Source organism: Pseudomassariella vexata (assembly GCF_002105095.1).
Source record: "Pseudomassariella vexata strain CBS 129021 chromosome Unknown BCR38scaffold_5, whole genome shotgun sequence".
NCBI classification, from domain to species: domain Eukaryota; kingdom Fungi; phylum Ascomycota; class Sordariomycetes; order Amphisphaeriales; family Pseudomassariaceae; genus Pseudomassariella; species Pseudomassariella vexata.
In genome coordinates this window covers 1,286,744-1,308,356 of record NW_024467960.1, presented here as the reverse complement: position 1 = coordinate 1,308,356, position 21,613 = coordinate 1,286,744, and the positions used below count along the sequence as shown (strand labels likewise).

At 48.7% G+C, this 21,613-nt stretch overlaps 5 protein-coding genes across 5 annotated transcripts; 3 read left to right on the top strand and 2 right to left on the bottom strand.

Annotated features, from left to right (window-relative positions):
* Nucleotides 1–62: 62 nt before the first annotated feature.
* BCR38DRAFT_173778 (uncharacterized protein) lies at nucleotides 63–2,921 on the bottom strand. The gene is made up of 4 exons (XM_040853874.1): nucleotides 2,674–2,921; nucleotides 2,431–2,571; nucleotides 2,353–2,366; nucleotides 63–2,304 (listed from the first exon to the last, which is right to left on the bottom strand). The coding sequence occupies exons 1-4, from the start codon at nucleotides 2,710–2,712 to the stop codon at nucleotides 252–254; spliced, it is 2,247 nt and encodes a 748-aa protein (XP_040717107.1). The 5' UTR covers nucleotides 2,713–2,921; the 3' UTR covers nucleotides 63–251.
* Nucleotides 2,922–9,578: 6,657 nt separating this feature from the next.
* On the top strand, nucleotides 9,579–10,404 carry BCR38DRAFT_389515 (putative L-PSP endoribonuclease family protein; the record flags this gene model as incomplete). The annotated part of the gene is made up of 2 exons (XM_040857546.1): nucleotides 9,579–9,690; nucleotides 9,767–10,404. The coding sequence occupies 2 exons, from the start codon at nucleotides 9,579–9,581 to the stop codon at nucleotides 10,060–10,062; spliced, it is 408 nt and encodes a 135-aa protein (XP_040717106.1). The 3' UTR covers nucleotides 10,063–10,404.
* A 3,507-nt stretch (nucleotides 10,405–13,911) lies between these two features.
* On the bottom strand, nucleotides 13,912–15,144 carry BCR38DRAFT_299694 (FYVE zinc finger-domain-containing protein; the record flags this gene model as incomplete). The annotated part of the gene is made up of 3 exons (XM_040854539.1): nucleotides 13,912–14,565; nucleotides 14,617–14,667; nucleotides 14,716–15,144. Coding segments are annotated over 3 exons (1,134 nt in total), but the record flags the coding sequence as incomplete, so codon positions are not given.
* Nucleotides 15,145–18,399: 3,255 nt separating this feature from the next.
* Nucleotides 18,400–19,011, top strand: BCR38DRAFT_429343 (uncharacterized protein). The gene is made up of 2 exons (XM_040859962.1): nucleotides 18,400–18,634; nucleotides 18,716–19,011. Exons 1-2 carry the CDS (start codon nucleotides 18,518–18,520, stop codon nucleotides 18,773–18,775), a joined length of 177 nt encoding a protein of 58 aa, XP_040717104.1. The 5' UTR covers nucleotides 18,400–18,517; the 3' UTR covers nucleotides 18,776–19,011.
* A 1,383-nt stretch (nucleotides 19,012–20,394) lies between these two features.
* On the top strand, nucleotides 20,395–21,360 carry BCR38DRAFT_339629 (histidine phosphatase superfamily; the record flags this gene model as incomplete). Its single annotated transcript, XM_040855713.1, has 2 exons — nucleotides 20,395–20,709; nucleotides 20,764–21,360. The coding sequence occupies 2 exons, from the start codon at nucleotides 20,395–20,397 to the stop codon at nucleotides 21,358–21,360; spliced, it is 912 nt and encodes a 303-aa protein (XP_040717103.1).
* Nucleotides 21,361–21,613: the final 253 nt, after the last annotated feature.

Genomic DNA, 21,613 nt, shown 5'->3' with positions numbered 1-21,613 from the left:
CTCGTGGGGGTGGCTCTAGATTAAGGAAGGCTTCGGAGCTATCCAAGCCCATCATCCAAAGGCTCATGCCATACGCGCAAAATGCTTCCAATGAGCCCGATCCATGGCTAGCAATCGTTCCATGGACTGCTTGAATGCTACACGAATGCAAGCCGTCGTGTGGTGTCTCGAGAATGAGAAGAGCTTGCGTCTCCCCCATTTCATTTGTTAAGTCTTTAACCCTGAACTCCATGAACGGCCATTGTGTCGTACTACGACAGGATGTTGCTGCTCTTTTTGCGCCCAATGCTGAAACTAAATCGCTCCTTAAGTTTGTGGTGGTCGTGCTTGTCAGCAGTTCCACTACTCGACTCGCCATTTTGCCCGTTCTCCTGTCCCTCGTCGCTGTCGCGTTTAGACTTGTCCTTGTTGAGAAACCCAAAGCTCTTCTTGGACATGGGCTTGCTACCCTTGTTCGCCCGATTCAGCAGTCCTGAGGCATGTGTCGGTGTGTTCGGGGTGGCCGGTTCTTTTTTCCTTGTTTCCTCGTCCTGTGCAGCCATCTTTTTGCTCTCTTCGAGCGCCTTTCTAAGATTATCCGCTTCCGTCTTGCGGGCATCTCTTAATTGAGCCTCCCTGTCCTTGCGCTGTTTTTCCTTCGCCTTGATTTCTTCCTTCTCAGCCAATTTTCGCGCTTTCTCGACCGCCTTGGCTTCCTTCTTCTCCCGCTCCTTTTCTTCCTTCGTTTTCTTCGGTTCCTTTGTTGTTGGTATCGGCTTGGTAGTCTCTGCCTCAGCCACTCCGTCCACTTGGTTGATGGTAGCCGGGAGTGAGACAGGCTGACTTGGCGGCACTGGAGCAGTGGCGGCGTAATCCAGGTTGGCCAAAGCATTGTGGTCATCTGTTGGTGAGATTGGTGTCGTGGTCTGCCTGAACAGACCGGAGGGCTGTCCATTAGGTTGCCCATTCTCCTGAGCCACGCCCGCCTTCTCGCTGGCTATTCGCACCTCTTCTAAGCCTTCAGCCTCTTGTTCCGCACGAACCTTCTCGAAAGTTGTCTCCTGGTAGAATAATACATATGCACAGGCCATGCCTGGTTTGTCTCCGAAGAAGTTGCGGACATAATGCTTGTCCACAGGCTCGACCATTTCATCGTCAAATAACAGCCAGCCTCGATCCTCCGTTTTGATGACTGATACATAATGACCATGGTACGCGTTACCGCCAATGTGGATGATGACAGCATACAGTTCATACAATCGATCCGGGTCATCGGCGTCGTCGGTTGTGTTAAACATACGTAGCTGGTACGGGTAAACCACTCGATGGAAGAGTTTCTGCAAACGACTGTAGTCTTCCGTATACTTGAAACGCTTGAGGTGCAAAGCCAACACTTTCGGTAACCGTTTGATCTTCATGCGCTTCTCAGCTTCTTGTAGACCGCCGCAGTGGTCGCAGTGAAACTTGTTCCTCTCACATAGCATCTCTTCGGCCGAGAATTTCTGTAAGCACGATGTCACCGAAGAATGTTCCTCGAGATCGATGGACAAGTCCAAGAACGTTTCGTCTCGTTGCGAGGCTGTCTCACACGTCAGGCATTTCGTTTCCGATGTGAGCAGACCCTCGAAGATATCGTGAACCCAGCCTGTGCCCGGTGAAGTTGTCCCATTTGGCGTGCCCTTAGCAACAACTTCTAGAGCAGACTCGAGCGACGCGGCCAATCCGTCTTTGGCGCGCTTAGCCTCCTGTTCTATTAACCGTCTGGCATTGGCCTCAACGTTTGAGATGACGTCGTTCAGCACAAGGCCGTAGAACTCATGGGCGTCCTGGTGCATCGAGTTTCGAAACATCTCGTTGTCACGCTTGAAAATCTCAAGGAATCGCTGAGGACTCAGCACGCCCGTCCGTGTACTACTCTCAACCAGTGTCATGAAAATGTCTCTTAACCCCGTGAAGGTGCATTCGTCCATTCCGAATGCGCCCGGATTTTCCTGCGCCAACTCCAGTATTGGACCTTTCAACATGGCCTGCTTCTTCTTGTATTCGGGCGTGTCTGGTTTGTCTTCCGGTCTGACGCCTTGTTGGCCCGGTGGAGGTTGTCCTGTATTGATCTGTCTCCTTCTTGCCAGAGCTTCCGCAGTAGTCAATTGTTTCTTCCCATTTGCTTGTTGCGCACTCCCGTTCTCGGCCGGCGCTCGAACAACGACGTTGACTTTCGGTTTGTATTCGTTTGGTGTGTCTGCCGGCGTTAGAAGAGGATAGTTGAGCACGTGTTCCCGGAAGGCTGTGGTGTAGTAGAGCGCTTGCACCATCGAATTACAATAGCTGCGTTTGGATTAGCAAAACTCGGCGTCATAGCTCTCCTACACATACCATGTATTGCCGAACTATGCAAGACTGGTTAGCATCGTCGAGAAGACTGGGTACGCTCAAATAAAGTAGGCATCATACATTCTCTAGACCAAAGTACTTATCGCTTCCGTCTTGCCGAAGGGGCCCGGTGGTCTGCAGCATCTTTTCCAGAGGTGTAAGCTCCGGGGCAGGCTCCTCTTTCTTCTTGTTGGCCTCCTTGCTAGCATTGTTCGATGCGCCCTAGAACTTGTCAGCCTGTTCGCAATTCATGTTGGCCATTTTCGGCACGTCGGCAAGCCGATGCAGAAGTTGAGACGGCCGAAGCTAAGCAGGCAAACTCACTGCCACACCTGGCTTCCACTTGTTCAGGAAGCTCGCCATGCTTTGTTTGTAATTGCGGCACTGGAATTGGCAAGGAGGAAAGAAGAGGGCGGCGGCCGGGGCCGGGGCAGCGAAGCACGAAGTCAGCAGTCGACAGTGGGACGGTATACGACCGTCATCCGAGTTGTTGTCTCCAAGTGATGTATAAGAAGCTGGATTTAGGTGTTTGGATGGTAAAGACTGATTCAGCAAACACCAAAAGAGCTCTTCTCGAAAGAGGCGACTCGAGAGTCTGTTACGGAGAGATGCAATGCTGTGGCGCAGAAGCAAGCGAAGTCCCTCAGGTTCGTCAGCGGTGATCGATCGATTGGTCCAACCACCAAGTCAGCGATAGCCGGTAGAAAGTGGGCGACCTGGGGTTTATCTCGGACATTCAATTGGCGAGATTTGGGGGAGGTATGGGTGAGGTCAAGCGTCAATGTTGCGCAGGCAGATCCGATATCAGGCGACGAGACAGTTGGTAATATGGAAGGTAAGTGGATGGATGAATACTAGCAAGACGAGACGACAGCTTCTCTCTGATTTGTGCTGGTGGTGTCAAGTGGTGGTGAGATTCGGGGCCTGGTCCGGTAGCATTCGCAGCAGTTAGCGGAAGGGGTGGCCGACTTGGAGCGCGCAGTTGGGGACGCTAAAGTGGAAAGACGGGGTAATCCCAGGCCACCCACTCACCCCCAAGCGCCTTTCCTTCCTTAGATTCTACTTTCGAGGAGCAAGACCCCGAGTCGTTATTTTTATTACACAGGTTCGTCGAATTGAATCCAAGCGACTAGAGTCAAATGACTTGCTGAGTTCTCAAGTTCAAGCCAGGCAATAACATTCTTCTGTCATTTCGTTATGCGCTCTAACAGCACTACCAGGTATTTAAAGCAAGTTCTTGTTGCAATATTTCACCAAGCTCAAAAAAACTGACGCTTCTCACTGACAGGCAAATAACTCTGACTTTACCGAAATCATATGAACTTGAACAACCAAGAAGCTGCACCTGTGATCATCCAGGGAGGGACACCAAGAACGGGACAGCGAGAAGGGGGCGTACTATCGCGCTGGCGTGCCTCATGAGGTAATTGCCAAGTAGACATCCTCAGGGATTATGATCCTTAGTGCAGTAACTTACCAGGGTCCTGGCCAATGCAGGTAACCCTTTTTAGCTAGAGATTACTTTGCTAGCACTTTGTACGGGAAGTAACCTCCAAGATTGATCTAACCTACGTAGTACCTTAGTACCATACTAATAAAGCTTAATTAATAATATACCAGCTTCAGGGCCCAGATAGCATCGATCTTCTCAGGGAGACTTTGCTAGTAGGTTGAGATCCAGCGTAGTATGGCAGCGAATGCAACGCAGTCGCCAATAGGGCGAACCGGCCAAGCAGCGTATTTAATTAGTCTAGCCGTAAGGACACAGGTTGACATACGGGAGTACTAGTGGAGGTACCGGGGACTTCGAGCATACGGCGTATATAACAAATAATCATCCGTATTCTATTAACTCTTCCATCCAACGACCATATATCCGCTTTAAAATACTAAAATACCTAACGTTAAGTAGCTAGAGTAAATTTAACGAGTACGGAGGTATACAAATCGTAATAAAATCGTTATAAAATCGTTATATATATATAGAAAACTGTGAATTACTAAATGTAACTTTCATAGCTATCGATTACTAATATTCTATATTTACCGTTACTAACAGTAGTAGTATATTTATCGAAATATCAAAGCTATTATAAGCCTATCTCGTTATCATTTCATCTTTCAACAATTGGTTTAATAGCCTAATCTTACAGAAAGCTATACTCTCGGCACTAATAGGTAAGGTAGTAGACCCTCTTTACTACAATAAATAGTAGGATAACTGACTATATGTTGACGTGGGGTTAGGGTTTTTGGGTGCTCGTTTTCGTTTTTTTGGACATTCAGACGAATTATGTAAGCGCGTTCTTGAAGGGTATTTAAGACTTTGTGTACATAGTCGCTCTCTTGAGAAAAAGATAGGAATTCAAGCGGCCTTTTCCACAGTAATCTGAACCAATTTCTCTTTACTTGGACAGGCATTCAATGTCTGACGTACCTGTTGAGGTACTTTCTGTTCCCCTATAGATCTGATTGTGCCTGTTGAGGCCATTGTTCCCATCTTTCACCTGTTGAGGTGATTGTTCAAGGGCCTGTTGAGGTTCCTTTTCTTCCCCAGCCTGCTGAGGCTACAGTTGTTAGTACAAACTCCCTAGGCTACCTCTGAAGAAGACGATTCTGAGTAGTCTTAATTGATTTAATGTGGTTAGCGTTCGTACGAGTATTAGTTGAAGCGAGGGTCTGGTGGGGTGCGTCGCTCGCTATGCAAATACATTAGTTTCTCTTAGTATGTACCGCATTAACAAGTAAAATCCATGGGGAGGTGCATAGCAACCAGTTCGTCATTTCGGCTTACACTCGGCTTACACGAATTTGATCACGTTCAATCCTCGACTGATTTCATATTCAATGTCGATGATCTTGCACGAGCAACGGGCAACGGTCCTTATGCATTTTGCTGCAAATCACAATTGCAGCCCCGAGCGAGTGAGCTGCTGTAGGATCGGTGGAGTAATCCAGTGATTGTCGAAAAATGCATGTTGGAGGGTGTCGGTGTCTCGCAAGGCTCCACTTCACTTCACACGCACCGGACCGAACGTTGACGAGTCTGTGAGGTGACGAAGGCTTGGCGCTTCTAGCCCGCAATCAGAAGGTGATATGGCTGTGCATTTTACCAATGCATCGGGAACGAGAACACAATTTTAGACTCCCGTCAGCTCGCGTCTGCGTCTGGCAGTGGTACCTGCGGATCGAGATAGCGAGGCTTGAGAACGTGGATTTTTACAGCTAGCATGGAGTGCTTCGATGATATCACCTTCAGACCCCCTGTGCCATCATCTCAACGGCAATGGGAAACGGACTCAGCTGCCGCAAGTGCTGGGAGATCATGTCCGGGGTCCTCGAAAAAAAGTCTCGGCCGATTTTATTTCCCCGGACGACAAGTGTCAAGGTGCTGACAACCCACACGATCCAATCTCTCAACTCTGCGGGGTCGCGCCGAATAGTTGGGTCCTCAGACGAGTCTCGTGCATTGCAGAGTATGCAAGGAAATAATAGAAACACGAAGCGTTCTAGTCGACAATGATTCAACTGAGACTAAACGCCCGGAACAAGACCAATTTTGAACTCCAAGCTATACTCTACTCGCCCATTGCCCCGTGCTAACTATTGCGCTTGGCGCATGTTGCTTATAACCCACCCTCTTTCTTGATCTGATCCCGGACCAACCGAGCTATGAACTTGGCATTTGCAGCTAACTTGTCAATTCGGACCTGAAAAGCCGCATCACTGGCCACCGTTCTGCTCCATTCTGCTGATGCAACTAAGCTCATCTTGGCCCCCGCGATCGACACCAAAACAGAACCGAGAAGGCGCCGCTTTGCATTCGCACAAGCAGTGTCTAGCTAGCCACAATCTCCAACAGCGACGTGAGATGACGAAATCAGCAAGCGGTGAGGAGGGAGCAATGATCACTGAACCACTCCGCCTAAACCCCATTCAACCATTAGTCCCGACAGCCTGGTCGGGTCTTGGACGATTGAACCCGCCCACCATCGGCTGCGACGCTATGGGAAGATGTCAGGTGGTTTTGGAACGCAACGAGACATCGCCTGGCCTTTGCCCGAGTGATAGAGTGCCGAGAGCAAATGCACGACGGCGATCAATTCCATAGGCGCTTTGGGTGACATTGGTGGACGTACTAGGCGCTCACGCAAGGTCAACGGGCAAGTCATCCCAACAATTTCCAAACGACCCTCTCGATTTTGATTCACAAAGGTCTCGCCGCCACATCGGTCGGTCGTCGAAACGGCAGTTAATGAGCTGCCTTAGCAATTCCGTCAGAGGCTTCAAATTTGGGGGGTGAAGCCATGCTGTCGCGACTGAGTAGTACGTCTCCCGCGTTGAAGGAAATCAAAGCCGCTATGCCTCTGCTTCTGCCCTCCCAAACGTCAGTGGAAGGTTCCCCGGACTCCAGCCAATGTCATTATACCACAGGGGCTTTGGCGGATAAATAACATTAACTTGCCCTGCGATCCAATAAGAGCAAGCTGCGCCTCATGCTTACCTCTTCCTTCCCCAACATGAGACAAATCACGTGGAATCCTGCTTGATCCTCCCAGGTTCAAGTTCCACGTACAAGGCACGTTGTTCACCTCTCATTGCTACCACCGGGTCATCATAATATTGCCTTTCACCAACAACAAACACCAAGTCTGGCCCTTGTGTCTGGTATGTTAGGTTCACACTGAGTTCAGTTGCACCTTTAATTACAAGACGCAATGATTGGTTGATTGCATAAACCCCCTTCAGTGGCACATTAGATTATGTCGTGACTCAGCTTTCTATAAATCTGAGTGGTCAGCGTTTACAAATAGGTTACGTGCGAGCTCTTGTCATCATATGTAAACCATGCTGAGCTGTCTCTTCTTTCCCAGCAATGAGAGGCTAGCTAGAGCACATAGAAGTAAAGTGACTAAAGAACCCTAGCTCACGTCGGCTAAAAGGGCAGACACTCGTGTGCTATCCGATCCAGTGCTAGCAGACCCGACTTTACGTCTATAGCACACAATGGCAACCAGTCCACAGCCCCGTCAAGTTACACACGAACAACATAACTTTGCAAATCTCGATACATGAAAGGCAGCCTGTCCGAATAAAGGAGTATTCAAACGGGATGCCACTCGGCCGTTTGAGCTTCTTCAACGGCAATCTTAACCAGAACCAAGATACTATAATGCCCAAGCTGTGGAGGGTGGGACTGGAATGCCACTACCTTTTAGTAACCTCTAGCTAGTAATGTCTCCGAAACGTGATGGGAAGCCTGGACGATATGGGAAGATGAGTCCAGTAAACCGGCCAAGTGGTGGTAACTCGCGACTGCTGAGGAACAACTTACACGTTACTTTCCCATGTCCCACAACAACATCATATTCGAGCAACATTAGGATAGACCCTCCCTCCAGTCCAAATAATGACCTGCACATCATCGTGTCGCCGCCACATTTGTATAAATAGCATCGATCACGATATTCGGGACCCATCTTGCTTCTCCAAATTAGAACAATCCGACGTCACTATATGCACTAAACCATAACATGATGTTAAATAAATGAGAGGCGCGCCAACCGTGGCACCTTCAGATGTTACAGGGTGGATGCCGGATAGTAAATTCCACGCCAAGCAACCACCAACGCAATACGTACGTGCCTTGGACATACCGTCCCAGCAACACCCGAAGTTGTCCGTCCAAGCCGAGAGGTAATGCGCGTTTATGGGAGCTCCGCCGAACAACGATCACTTGGAGAGATCAGGGTGGTGTCAGACCGTGCCAGCCTTTCTAGTTCTTCCATGCTCTTTCATGCTCGACAGCTGATTCCGAGTGTCTTAAAACTTGCTCTAGTGGAAGCAGCCAAGAGGCACACTTTTCTGTATTTAAGGCACTGATGGCCACCTTCACTCCTTCGGATTCGGGAAGATCAGAGACAGACTCAATTATATGCTTTGGTATAGCTTGCAATAAATCCGATAGTTAGGTGCGGAGTACAATGCGCACAGGGAATGCTTATACTTTTGGGCAGCCCTTCTCTTGAGTTGCTGAGATCCAAATTGAGTCACGTACAAGTCTGTCTAGCATAATAAACATGGGTTATGTTGAGTGGCTTGTGGGTTGACATCCTTAAGTGTCATCTGTGCGATGAATCTCCCGATGCTGCGACGCCTCAGGTTGCGACCGAGACCGGATTAGTGTGCTTTCCTGTCTTTCGACTGAGTATAATACACATGGGGTTTCTATAAACAATCCAGCCATTACTTGTGTGAGTTCTTTATTTCAAGTGCAGCAGGTTTGTATCTGTAGTAACTGGGCTTTTATGTGACTCTAAAAACACGTCTCCCTCACCAACTCTCCAGCATCAACACAACTTCAAAGCACGACTATCAAATAGGGAGCTCTCATCCGAAGTAAGATCAGCCATGATTACAGCCGCTGCGGGCGGTGAAACGCCAAGTCGGTCACTAAGGACTTTAGTACCCGATTACGCTTATGCTAGAGGGTTCATTAAGTTAGCATGGTTAAGTTGGACTTAGTACTAGCGCGGACGCCGATTGATCCCCGATAGGTTGCGTGCTTGTCGTAAGATAAAGGGATGCTGTAAGCATTGTTGATAAATAATCAATCTGCACTTGCCTCCTAGTCAATAGTATACAAGTTAATCAAGGTACGCCTATTTTGCGTCACGATTATGTGTTAGTGGGCATTCAAAATGGGGGGTGGAGCCAGATAAAATGTCAGACTGTAGCTTATGAACTTTGATAAATCTAAAGTGTAATGGATGGCACCGGCTGACTAGCCTTACCATAGTACAATCGTACGTGAACTTGTAGAGAAACTCAGAGTCAACTGTTGCTTGGCACACTCTGTGTTATCACGAGAAGAACATTGAATTAGTAAAATATCTCAAGTCGCTTCTTGCCCAGAATTGCCAAGCTACTTAGGTAAACTAGATCAGCTTCAATCAAGCCGAAGTTTGAAACAGACAAGAAACTAAATCCTTCTGAAGATGTTGTGGAGAACCGACTGATCATGATGCAGGAGAAAGAAACCTCAAGCTTCGGAGCCATAGGCTGATCCGGCTTAATCATAACTCATCTTGTCTCTGCTCCTTCAGGGTTATACAAGCTGACGGATATCCCAAGGCCAACTCACTCTCCCTACAGATGACACGACTCTTACAGTGTACACCCGTACTATAACTAGGCTTGATTTGCAATTCGGCTTTTCTGCCATCAAAATGTCCCATTTGCAGTACTTCTCTTACCCCGACCAAGGAGCTGTCATTGCTGACAACGCACACTACAGCCAGGCTGTCCGAGTGAATGGCCGCATCGAGTGTGCCGGCCAAGGTGATATATCTCTTTCCAATCATAATCATCATTCAACATTCCCTGATCGAGCTGCATTGACGAGTCTCTCGACTAGGAGGTTGGGATCCTAAGACTGGAGAGATCTCCGAGAATATCCACGCCGAGATTGATCAAGCATTCGCGAATGTCGACATCAATCTAAAGCATGCCGGCGGAAAGGGGTGGTCGCAGGCTTTCCGAGTCACCGCGTACTCGACGGACCTGAACGAGAAGGTGTTTTTGAGATTAAAGGAAAACTTGGAGAAATGGTGTCCTGACCACAAACCGATTCTCACGGGATTCGGCGTCAGTCAGCTTGGGTTGCTTGGTATGCGGATTGAAATTGAAGTGGTGGCTCACGATGGGAAGTAGTGCAAGTCGACCACTTGAGCCCACAAATGACTTTAACCACTTCTCTCGCGCTATTTACCTAGTATCAAATCTTGCAATTTAATCCGCATAGCTAGAGGCAAATGAAAACTGCAGTTGAATAATGAGTGGTTTCTTTCAATTATACTGTGTCTTACATGTTGCAACTTAGGCCATTGTAGGTATCCTGTAAGTGATGTTGCTCGGTGAGGATGAGGGCTGTCCCAACACCTATCGCTCTGATAAGCTGGAAAAGCAGATTGGGATATAGCAAGTATTTAAGCAGATCTTCGCATACTGTTTACCTGAGTTTGAGAGGATGCTTGAGTATATCTGTTGGAGCACCACTGTCCGCCATTTATTTCTGGAGCGAGAGCAACTAGATTTAGTTGGACAATATGGGCCCTGTGGGCCATGTGGGTCCTATACTTGCCACTATCGCCACCTAGAACGGCGACCATCCCCACATACCTCTATTACGAGAAATGTGGCAAGGATAGAACATTCCCTACTTATCTATATGCTTCTACACCTTGTCTGAATTAATCAGCAAGTCTACCATTCATTGACTATATAAGAACCCTTTTGTTTCCATACATAGACCCTCGAAGAGAGGACCAGAGTTAGCTACAATACATACAGGTTAGGCATATGTGCCCTCCTTTTGCTCCTTCAACGGGAACATCAAATCCAAGTGATTTCTTAGTCGTCTTCGATGACCGCACCGGTAATACACATCCATTGGAAGGAGAATTAGCATGGGATATGAAGCCAATCTCATATCTAACCCCTCACACATTGAGAGACTTACTAAATGCGTTGATTAATGTCACGGCGATACCACTGCCTTCCCGAGGCAGTCAAGGTGGTAGTATAATATGCCTATACGATGCGATAGCCAACAATCAAGGACATCGACCAAGCAGAAGAGAAAACGTGGCCAATCATTCGCGGCAATATTCATCTATTATGTGATGGATCGGCATAGTTACGCAAACCATGGGTGTTACAAACTCCTGCACAATGCATGTTGGTGCTCGTGGTAAACATCCCTGTCCGTACCAGCATGACCCGATTTCCGATCCTTTTCTGGCTACGCCCATGGTCTCGCAGGTGCTATTCACCTCTCTGATTGAGTGCTTGCTACGTGCTGGCAGTTTCTGACGTCGGCTGATCTCATTCGATCTTCGACTTCAGCTCCCATTTAACAGTGGCGATCCTTAGTGTAAGCCGCATGCAACCGACAACAAATGACAGAGCAGTCCGCGCAGCCCATAGCTGACAGGAAGCCGTGGAAGCTGACGAACCTGCGGACGATGACTCAACACCAGAGCGAGGCACACCTGCACATCATTCTGCAGCTGCGAGAGATGGAAGAATATCCGAAGATAGCAACCGAATGGCCAGATCGAGTGGCAAATAAGAGGCTAGTGCGCATCACAGAGCACACGAAGATGGCTTCCTCACTATGAATGAAGCTATCGGAAGAATTTTTGCAATTTCTTTCCGATTTGTGCAGGAGTTGGAGTTAGGTTGCTTGAAGCTTTTCGTTTGATGCACACATCTAATGCAAGCAGAGAATGGAACAAGTTCTTACACATGTATTTCTTCATGGCCCCGATGCGGGACTTCACTCGGGTTGATACAACCCCTTAAATCCAAAGGAAAGATAATCCTCCCATCAATTTGGAAGTATCTCGTCGAGCCAGGATGGACGTCGCAATGCAGACGTGGTCCAGGGACCAGCCGGCCGGCGTTCCTGTGGAATTTACCAAAAGAGGTTTTGTCGGCCGGGAACCACCGGTCCACCGGTCATCGCAATTCCCAATAGCAGTATACCTCCTGGTTGACTCTAGGCCGTCGGCCGTCATCAAACCCTAGCCAATGGTGGACGCGACAGTGGGCTTCAGGTGGATCTGATGATATACAATCCCCTATCTCCAACATGTTTCAGAACCATAGAGCGATAACGATATGATTATGTCGCCCTTGGAGTTCAGTATAGAAGACGCAACTTTCGGGGGCTCACCATATCTTTCCTCCGTCAGCCGATCGGAATAAGTTCCATACGGTTTGGTAGCTCATGCAATGAATCGGCATATGCTTATGATATATCTGTCAGGTCCAGGGGGCCCCAGACGATAAAACTCGCAGAAAATGACGTTGCTCATCCAAAATGGCTCGGCATCACTTCCGCTCGCACATGTTGGGAAGGCCCTTTCAAGATGCAGTCAAACACATTGGAACCGGTGCGAAAGGCACATGTGACAGGTACGCCAAAAGAAAACCCTCAAGCGACTGGGAAAGGACAAATGGGGTGATTGTGAGTCTGCGGCTGGACTATAAGAACAAACATAAGAACTAAATGCTGATTTTGAGAGATTTGACTAAAGGAGAGCCAGTCTTCGCCGAAGTAAGAAATCATATAATGTCTATTTCAACCCACTGAGACGAGGAAATCATGCACTGATAGAGGAGTACTTCGACCTATCCGTTTCGGCTCTTGAATCTTTTGTATCGCCAGTATCCCATACACGCTAGTCTCAAGGTTCTTTGGGCCTCTGTCCTCTGTCATGAATGTAAGTTGGTAAGGTTCCTGGGTGCAATATCGACCCTTGGAGCTGACAGTGGTATAGAATCCTTCTGAAACAACTAAAATTGACGTGGATGCTCCTGATTCAGATTTCACAGACTTCTATATAGACCCAGAAGGAGATCGAGACCGAGATCAAGATTATGATATATAATTTCTTGTACAAAATCAACCACCAATGACTTCCGTCACTTGGATCACGCAAGGGACAATACGAAATGCAGGGGCTACGAGAAAGGCACCATAAACATATACGGACGTGTGGAAATTGCAATCGGATACGTGAGAGGAAGCCATGTCTTCATATCCACAAGCAAAGAGATCATGCGCGGTTACGTCCTGCCTTTAGCGGCAGGATTGGAAAGCAGAACCAAAGAGGAATGTCACAATGTCCTCCAGAGCTGTCGCAACACGATATCCTGCGTTGTTGGAAAGCTCGTTGCCATTCAAGATGGAACCACACACGACAGCGAATTGACTAAGATCAGAGTTATTCCATCGCCACTAGCACAATCCTGTCAACCTTCGCCAAATAGGGGTAATCCACTAGCGGCCCCCTTCTATCACACCCCCGGTACTCGTCGCATTGACAATACTCAGCGGGGACTTCGTTTGGATAAATGGCGGCAGTGCTGAACTGTTAAGCCTACTCTTTTCAGTAGTTCGGATAGATTGATGTAACCAGTCTGCACCAGGCGAATAGGAATGTGGCCAAGCGGATTGCATTGTGGTACACACAAGTATGGTCGCTTATCAGTTGCTGGGGCCCGGTCTGTCACATTATCGGATTATCAATACCAAGCTTCACCGATGGGGTTTATTAAGAAAGACCAACATTATTTGGCACATGAGAAAACGACTGAAACTCAGGAAGAAACAAAAGGGTTTATATAGGAGATTCTCTTCCATCCCCAAGCTTCGGAAATTATACCTATAAAGCATACCTAACAGAGAGCTAACCACCATCCATAATCGGCGGTCCTTGGTATAAGTCGATCTAGAGACAAGACATCAGACAGGCGAACCACCCCAAACAAGGCATGAGTGAAAACCAAGAACTAGCAGCCAACTCCTCGTCGGAAACCTCCAATGCTTGCGATGCTACCAGACCGGATGAACCAACGGTCGAACGAATGAGTGTGCGTGCTCAGGACAATGATATGCAACAACGGTGACTGATACTTGCTGTGCCCTGAAACCCCCCGTTGAAAATGCATGACGTCGTCCCGTCTTTCCCAAATCAGATGCCAAACAACACTTCAATAGCCAAAGCTGTCGTGCTGATGGACAGGACACCGACCTGGGTGGTTGACGAACCAAGCCTCTATACAAGAGCGGTGGAACCTGCACAGACACTCCAGTCGTGCCATGGGCACGCCAACGGAAAACTCCTCGAGACAGATGGTACATTCGGCCGAGTCGACACAGTCCTTCTCAGTGGCCGCATACGGAAACATGCCAGTCCGGCGTGCTATGCGCTGCGGGGGTGTTCCATGAGCGCCTAGTTGATTAGATGTGGCCGCCGGCGGTCCGTACGTGCTGTGCTGGGTGATGCACGTGGTAATGTGCGACTCGCGTAAAGCCTCGAAGTTGGGCAATCGCTGAGACGGTAGCTCACGGTGGCAGACGGGACATTCGTCTTCCTCTGGGATCTGCTGCGGCGGCGGCGGCGGTAAGGGGCGATTGTTCCGGGAAGCTGCCGAGGAAGACGACGAGGCAGCAAGGTTGTCGAGAAGTGATTGGTAATGGGGCTGAGCGGGTGGCTGATACCGCGAGGAGGATGAAGACGCATACCCGGAGGGATAAGGATAATACGTCGGGGGAGTGCCGGATAGGATTCGATTTTGCGTTAGATTTTGTGTCAGAGAAGGAACACCCCTCGAACCTGCTCGATGTGAACTGGAATACTGTAGCTGAGTTAGCCCGCGGTTCAGCATCCCGGGGCTGAAAGGAACACTAACGACCGTGGCGCTCCTGCTTCTAGAACCAGCATCGTTGGGTGCATTGCCAATCAACTGGGAGGCAATATAGGGAAGAGGTAGATAGGAGAGAGTATTGCCCACATTACCGGCATTCCCAGTCCCCGAGGCACTACTATGTGACCTGTGGTGAACTGACCTCGGCTGGAGCAGGTCGGTACCCGGTGACCGTTGAGCATGTGGCGGCGTCGTATTGGGGTCCGGAACGCATGGATTGCATAGCCGTACACGCTCGCCACCGCCGATGGCGCTAAAGTCGGCAACACCGCCCTCTTCGCCGAACAGAACCGAGGCCCGGAGACGTGACATGTCGCCAGGCGGTCTCACAATGTATTGGTGGGGAATTGTGATACGGTGCGGTGAGCAACTAGCACATACTACCCTCCCACATTTTCGGCAATGATGTTTCCTAACAAGAAAGCTGAACTGTTGATGGCAGATCGGGCAATATGTCACTTCGGCATCAGGTTGCCAACGTGGAAGCGTGATTTCAGGCAAACCTCTTCTCCTAGGAGGGGGCTGCGTGGGTTGAACGGGTGGCTGTAATGGCCGATAAGTCGTAACATCTCCTCGTAGACCTGTCTGGCCTGAAGACAAGGGTCTTGCACTTGCCGGCGGCTGTATCTGACTCGCTGCTACTGCCGTTCCGCTTTCGAGCTGAGTACGTCCTAGATCCAAATCCTGTGATCGGGCTGCCGCGTCGCTCAATGCTTCCAAAAGCGACACACGGGACGAAGGTGTCGAGCTTGCCGGTGGCTGTAGTATCTGGTTCGCTGCGCCCGCCGTTCCGCTGCCAAGCTGAACACCTCCGAGATCCATAACCCGTGGTCGGGCTGTCGGGCCGTTTACGGCGTCCAAAAGTGAGATGTGCGATGTACCTCTAGTTAGCTCTGCATCTTGTATTCGTTGAGTTTCCACTTCAACACCTGGGGCTCTAGCCGTAGAGACTAGTGCTTCGCCTGGGCCGGATGCAGCAGCGGGGTTCGGCAATGATCCGGTATTGAAGACTGAATCGTTTTGACCATTAAGCTCTCCCGATGTCGTATCCTGATGAGCTAGCCTCGAAGTTCCACCGTCTTCATTGCTGTCTCGTTGAATAGGTTCGGTCCCATGTTCAGAACTTTGAATTTCTCTCCTGATTTGCGGAGTTGGGTCATCAGGTGCGACGCGTTCAACAACGTGGGTCGGGCAATCGAAGAAGCGAGAGCACTCCTGATCGTTGAATTCGGGCGTTCGGTGGGGACAAGGCGGCTGGTTGGAGGCCGAGCGGGCGCTACCCGCGTAGGAGCTTTCGGACTCGGTATCGTCGTCGGTCCAGCTGTTGTGTTCGTTGTTGGGTGTTAGCACTGGCTGCGAGCCTTCACCTTCGCGTGACGCCATGCTGTGACATCAAAGATAACGCTTCTCAAAATTCTGCAGAACGATCGCAGGACAGAATGCCACAAGAGGATAGATGGGCGACCAAGATGGCAACTGTAGCGACAGTGGAAGAGACCAAGGGCTGGGGTTGTGCACTCCTACTTCGTGCCTTGATAGCCAACGCATATATGGGGTCAGCCATGCAGTCGCTGCAGGTAGAGCACCATCTTCGTTGGAAGGGAGAACTCACAGAAACATCAGAACATCAAAACTGTGGAAAAGGCAATGCAGAAGGAATCAATACTGCAAAATATTCGATTCTGGAAAAGTCTATGGCAAGGCAGAATGAAAGAGACAAGACCGTTGACTTTATTTTTCTTGGTTTGAAGTCGAAATGTCGGGTCTCGAACTGTCCCACAGAGGAGGCGGGATGTCTTAGCGCTGCTATCAACAGCTAAACAACCTTATCGCTCGCGTGATGGGGCCGCTGCCCCACCTACGCTAATGCAGTCAAGGTTGATCAAGGCAATCGCCCCTGCCACATGTGGCTATACTTGATACGCCACATGCGTTTGAGAGGTAGGGTTAGGGTGTCAAGTTGTCCAAAGTCCTTTAGAGAAATGTTGTTAGATATGGGCCTCGAATGTTCAACATCCAAAATATTATGATTCACATCGTAACTGCCGTAGCATTTGCATAGTAAACATAACAGGTTCAGTCGTACGCAAGCGACCTGCTGTTATTCAAGCCTCGAGGCAACCTTACCAAGTCAATCTGGTTAGCCAGGCTTAGCGTGGATAAACACCACAACCCACCGAATCTCCGGATTTTGGTTGTCAAGCCACACCGATTTAGAGATTTGGTTGACATGGTAAGGTTGCCTCGAGGGTCGTTAAGAATCGAAGTTTCTTGATTAACCTTGAAACCGAGGTAGAACTAGCGATGCTAAGCTTCCGGCAGTTCGATAAACTATGGCTTTTATCTAGGGAGACAATCTCGCTAACTACATCTAGCGGGCCACTGTAAATATCGAGGAACTACATGGTTTCATAAAGGAGAATTTCGATCCCTCTACTATCTTAGATAGGGTCTGAGTACTAGATAATGGAACAGATCGAAGCGCTCTCGAGGTTCAGCTAGAAGAAAGAATCTCTAGGATGAAGGATTTCGGGACCATAGGCACCCTATCTCAGCTTACAGCGCGTTACGCCTTGCTATTTCCAAGTACATACAAATTATATCGAAGGAACTGGATTAGGATTCGTTATTTATAAGGCTAGGAGGAAACTCTTTCACGGCTATCCGACTTTCTACTTTCTAAATAAACACAGGTATTCGATCTTAATGCACTAGTAAATAACGTGTATAAACCTTTATCTCTTGCTTGCTACGTATTCTAAGACGAGACGCTCTTATTGACCCGCCACTATAAATACGTCTCCTGACCTATTTCTTCCTGATAGCAATAATGCTCATTGAGGCACGCACATGCATGAGAGAGCTCTCGAAATCTCTGAAGCCTTGGCCTTATCTAATTGGTTTGCCCTTGTTCCGACCTGCAGCTCGTTCGGAGGTTTGGCCCTTATAGATATTTGGTCATTTTGCAGATAGGAGCGTAGCCCTGTCTGTTTGCCGATACGTAGAGCAGTGAGGTGCTCAAGGGAAATATATACGCTGGAAATAATCCAGGGCGCAGCCTCTTGTCGGCTTCCCGCGCTATTTCTGTACCGGGGATAGTAAAACGCAAGTTGCCACACGTTATAAGTGGCATAGCGTCAGAAACGGATGACCTGTAATATCAATGACATCTGGAAGCGTGGGGTTTTGCGCCCTCAGACATAATGGCATTCTCAGCCCGGGCTGGTGATTCGATAAATGCATGATCTACCTTTGTGTAGATTGCGCAAGTATAGCTGATGGCGGCCTTTAACGTGGGGCTGATATACCTGGGCAATATGCACTCCGGTTATCCAGAGGATCGACATGAGCATCGCCATGTTCTCTGAATCTCCATCCCCCTCCTTTGCTCCCATTAAGCTCAGGCATAGCATCCGGTCCTTAAAACTTTTCTGGTGTCGCTTTCGATCCGAAATCTTGCTGCCCTTTAATATGTTTTGAAGCATTACGTCATTTGTCTCCCATGCCCATATATAGCGCAGTGAAATTGGATTAATATGCTTGTCGTTATGGCGAGGTTGGCCTGCGTCAAAAACGGGCTGCCCCCACTTGACCATCTTGTTACACGCAATGGTGGTCAAAGATTTGTGAGGTTGTAAAAGCGTGACATTCTATCTAGTCCTATGGAGCACGAAGGTTGGACTTAGTCCCAAAGGGCTAAGTCACGTGGTAACCTTGGTGGTCTTAGCAAAGCCCACCAAGATTGCCTAACACATCTGGTCTATCTGACACCCCACATGTCCTGTTGGCCTTCCCATTTCCTCCCCTATCCGCCTGTGTCCGTTTACTTAGCCGGAGTGGCGAAGTATTACAGCATTTTTGCCTTGATTCCCGTAACGAGCGCAAGACAATGCATGCTGGACTGAAACCTGAGCTTGAGCTGCAGGTGGTTGCAGATGCAGTGAAAAGGTCAAAGAGCATCGTTATTCTAACGGGCGCCGGAATTAGCACGAATGCAGGCATTCCAGTAAGTGTTCCTTTTCCCTGTTCCTACACGAGACTTCCTCGACATAGGACCTTCGTTCTAGAAAGAGCTTACATACTATAGGCAGTTGTTAAGGATGTACAGTTAAGGGTAAATATATCTTCTACGTACGAGCACTTCTAGATCCCTTAAGGACTCCTATCCTGTTTAAGCTCTTCACCAGAGTCCGCCGGACCGCCCTAAATAGCGGTACAACGTACAAATATCGCTTTATTAGCGATCTAAGCGTAGCCGGGAGCTCGTTAGGAACTATACGTGGAATATAAACGAACCCGAACAAAACGCTAGTCTCTATAATACCCTACGGAGGGGTCCGGGCCTTTGGACTCAGGGCGTCGTTAGAGGGCAGGACCGAGGAGTCGAATATATTTACACATAAACTAAATCAGACTTAACTCAGCTCAGTAGTGAGCACGGCGTTGCGACACAATGCAAACTGATCGCTGTACTTTGTTCAAAATTCCGTGAATACCTAGTTACGCGCACCGGATAAGTCTGGCGGCCGCTCATCAAGGAATATCCATGACAGATTGCGTAATTAGTACGGATGACAATAGTTGAACCACTGTCACAAATGACGGTTATATACACAAATATGTGTCTCCACGCCCTGACTGAATTGTGGTTCATGTGAATATCCTCTTATAAGTTGTGATATATGTAGATAGCAGTGCCATCTATCTCGTTGGAAGTGGGAACAGGTTCCTTGTGAGTGAGTCGCGACTTATTACCAACATGTTATCACAAATGATGTATAGAGTGCCCTACAATGACGAACATTTCCCGGTTTGAGCCTTGCAGGCTCACATTCCTCATCTGCACATCTTATATATCCAGCGATATAAAGTCACATTTGTAGCTGTTTGAGGGCTCGAACGTGTAGAATCTGTAGTCAAGCTATAATATGACGTTTCGCAAATCATACGGGTTCAGCTCTCACTACGTACTGGGCGGCGTGTAAATACACTGCATGCTCAGTCTGCCTAGCAACGACCACATCTACCTGCTTGATGTTGACGCAATTTTTACAGACTGACTGGAATGAGGCTTGGGTCATCTGACAATGAGGTCTGACAAGAAACAGGAGGATTGGCCGTGAAATCGGGAGGCGGGGTTCGTGCATCTGACAAACTAGCCGGTCTGAATGCTCAGCCCCAAACCCCAGCCGTCGTGATGAGTCGGTATGATAGAGCCGGGATCTGCTTTCGGGGGGTGTGGGTAGCCGCCCAGTAAACGTCAGCCCAAGAAGTATCAACGCGGATGTACAAGTTGGGGCAGGAAACTTGCCCTTTTCATCAATCACATATTTCCATTTCCAAGTTCGTTCCACTTCTTCCACTGGGCTGGGCAGAGCTCCTAGTACAAAACTCACACGTCTTCTGCAGATTGCCCCGCTCTCGAAGAACACCCCTCCTTTTGTATGCACCCTATGCTTCCGATTTGATCGCATCTGTGCACTTTACCGTCAGAGTCGCCACGTTCGGCAACGCCCGTCGAGATGAAGCGAGCAATACGCAAGGTACTTCAACTACGCGCAATAACGAGACGGAAATCGGCCGAGCAAGTTTCATCGCGAGTAGATGAAATCGATGAGGAGCCGCCAGATCAATTGGGCAACCCATTATTGCTCGATAAAACCATGTTGAACACGTCAATCGTGTTGCCTAGTCAGCCTCCTGGTGGGTATGCCTTCATGAAGAGGCCCATGCATTCCTTACTGATTTATCTTCACAGAATCAGGAATGGAGACTAAGTGCAAGTTCACTTTCAATTTCATTCCCGGCTTCTTCGAGGATTACGTCCAGATCGCGAAAGATAGTGCAAACGGGCTGGCGTCTACGCAGCACAATCTCGGTCTTATTGACAGAGCGTATGAGACGGATTCACACCTTCGCAGCAGCGGTAGCCTGACCCAATGGGAACGTTTCACGAGGTACATCGAGCATCTAAATCAGCATAGTCCCGCAGGTGAGTCGTATAAGTTGATATATGTCATCCGCCATGGGACAGGTGTCCATAATGTCGTCATGGAGAGAGTAGGCTCTGAAGCGTGGAAAGTGAGTAATACTGGTCCCTCTACTTTGACTTATGCAGTTGCTGAGTTGCAATAGAGCAAGTGGTCTCAACTTGACGGAGATGGTACCGAGACTTGGGCAGATGCACATCTCGTAGACGCTGGTATCAAACAAGCCCAGATTGTCGCCAGCTTGTGGCTTGATGGAGCGAAGGAAGGAATGCCTCTACCGGGCACTATTTACAGCAGTCCTCTGGCTAGGTGCCTAGAGATGACCAAGCTCGTCTATACCCCGGTATTGGCAGAACACCAGAGGCCTTTTCAGCCCGTAGTGAAGGAGCTCCTCAGGGAACGACTGACAGCTCATACTTGTGACAGAAGAAGTTCAAGAACTTGGATAAAACAAAATTACCCTCAGTATTTACTCAAGGATTTAGAGGAGACGGATACATTGTGGAGTGCGGATAAGGTCGAGACGGCGGAAGAACACGCATCCCGGAAGCTACGACTATTCGAAGACATTTTTGCGCAAGACACATCTCTATTCATCTCCTTGACCACACATTCATACGCCATTACCGGTGTCCTCGCCGTCATTGGAGCGGAAAAGTTCCGTGTTACGGAAGGGACTATGTTTCCTTTATTTGTAAAGGCCAGCAAGGTTGCGCCAAGTTCAAATTTCCCACAGTTGTGATGGAATTTAAAGGATTAGGGAGTTGATCTGGGGCTGCCCGCTTACGTATCTTCAGCAGTGAATGTAGCTCATGTATGGACTGCTGCTTTGCGCTCAACATTGAATCTGTTGCGTTCTCTTGCGATCGAAGGCACGCTCACAATTTTACGGAAATCGTGCAAGCCCCCAAATCTGCATATATCTTGCAACCATAGGCTTCCTATGTACATCCCTCTCGAACCTGTGATTTCTGTATCTTCAAGCACCCAGCACT

Coding starts and splice junctions, on each gene's coding strand:
- BCR38DRAFT_173778 (XM_040853874.1), bottom strand. CDS start 2,712: ATGGCGAGCTTCCTGAACAAGTGGAAGCCAGGTGTGGCA. Junction 2,572..2,673: donor AGTGGAAGCCAGGTGTGGCA/GTGAGTTTGCCT, acceptor GACAAGTTCTAG/GGCGCATCGAACAATGCTAG.
- BCR38DRAFT_429343 (XM_040859962.1), top strand. CDS start 18,518: ATGCATGCTGGACTGAAACCTGAGCTTGAGCTGCAGGTGGTTGCAGAT. Junction 18,635..18,715: donor GCACGAATGCAGGCATTCCA/GTAAGTGTTCCT, acceptor TACATACTATAG/GCAGTTGTTAAGGATGTACA.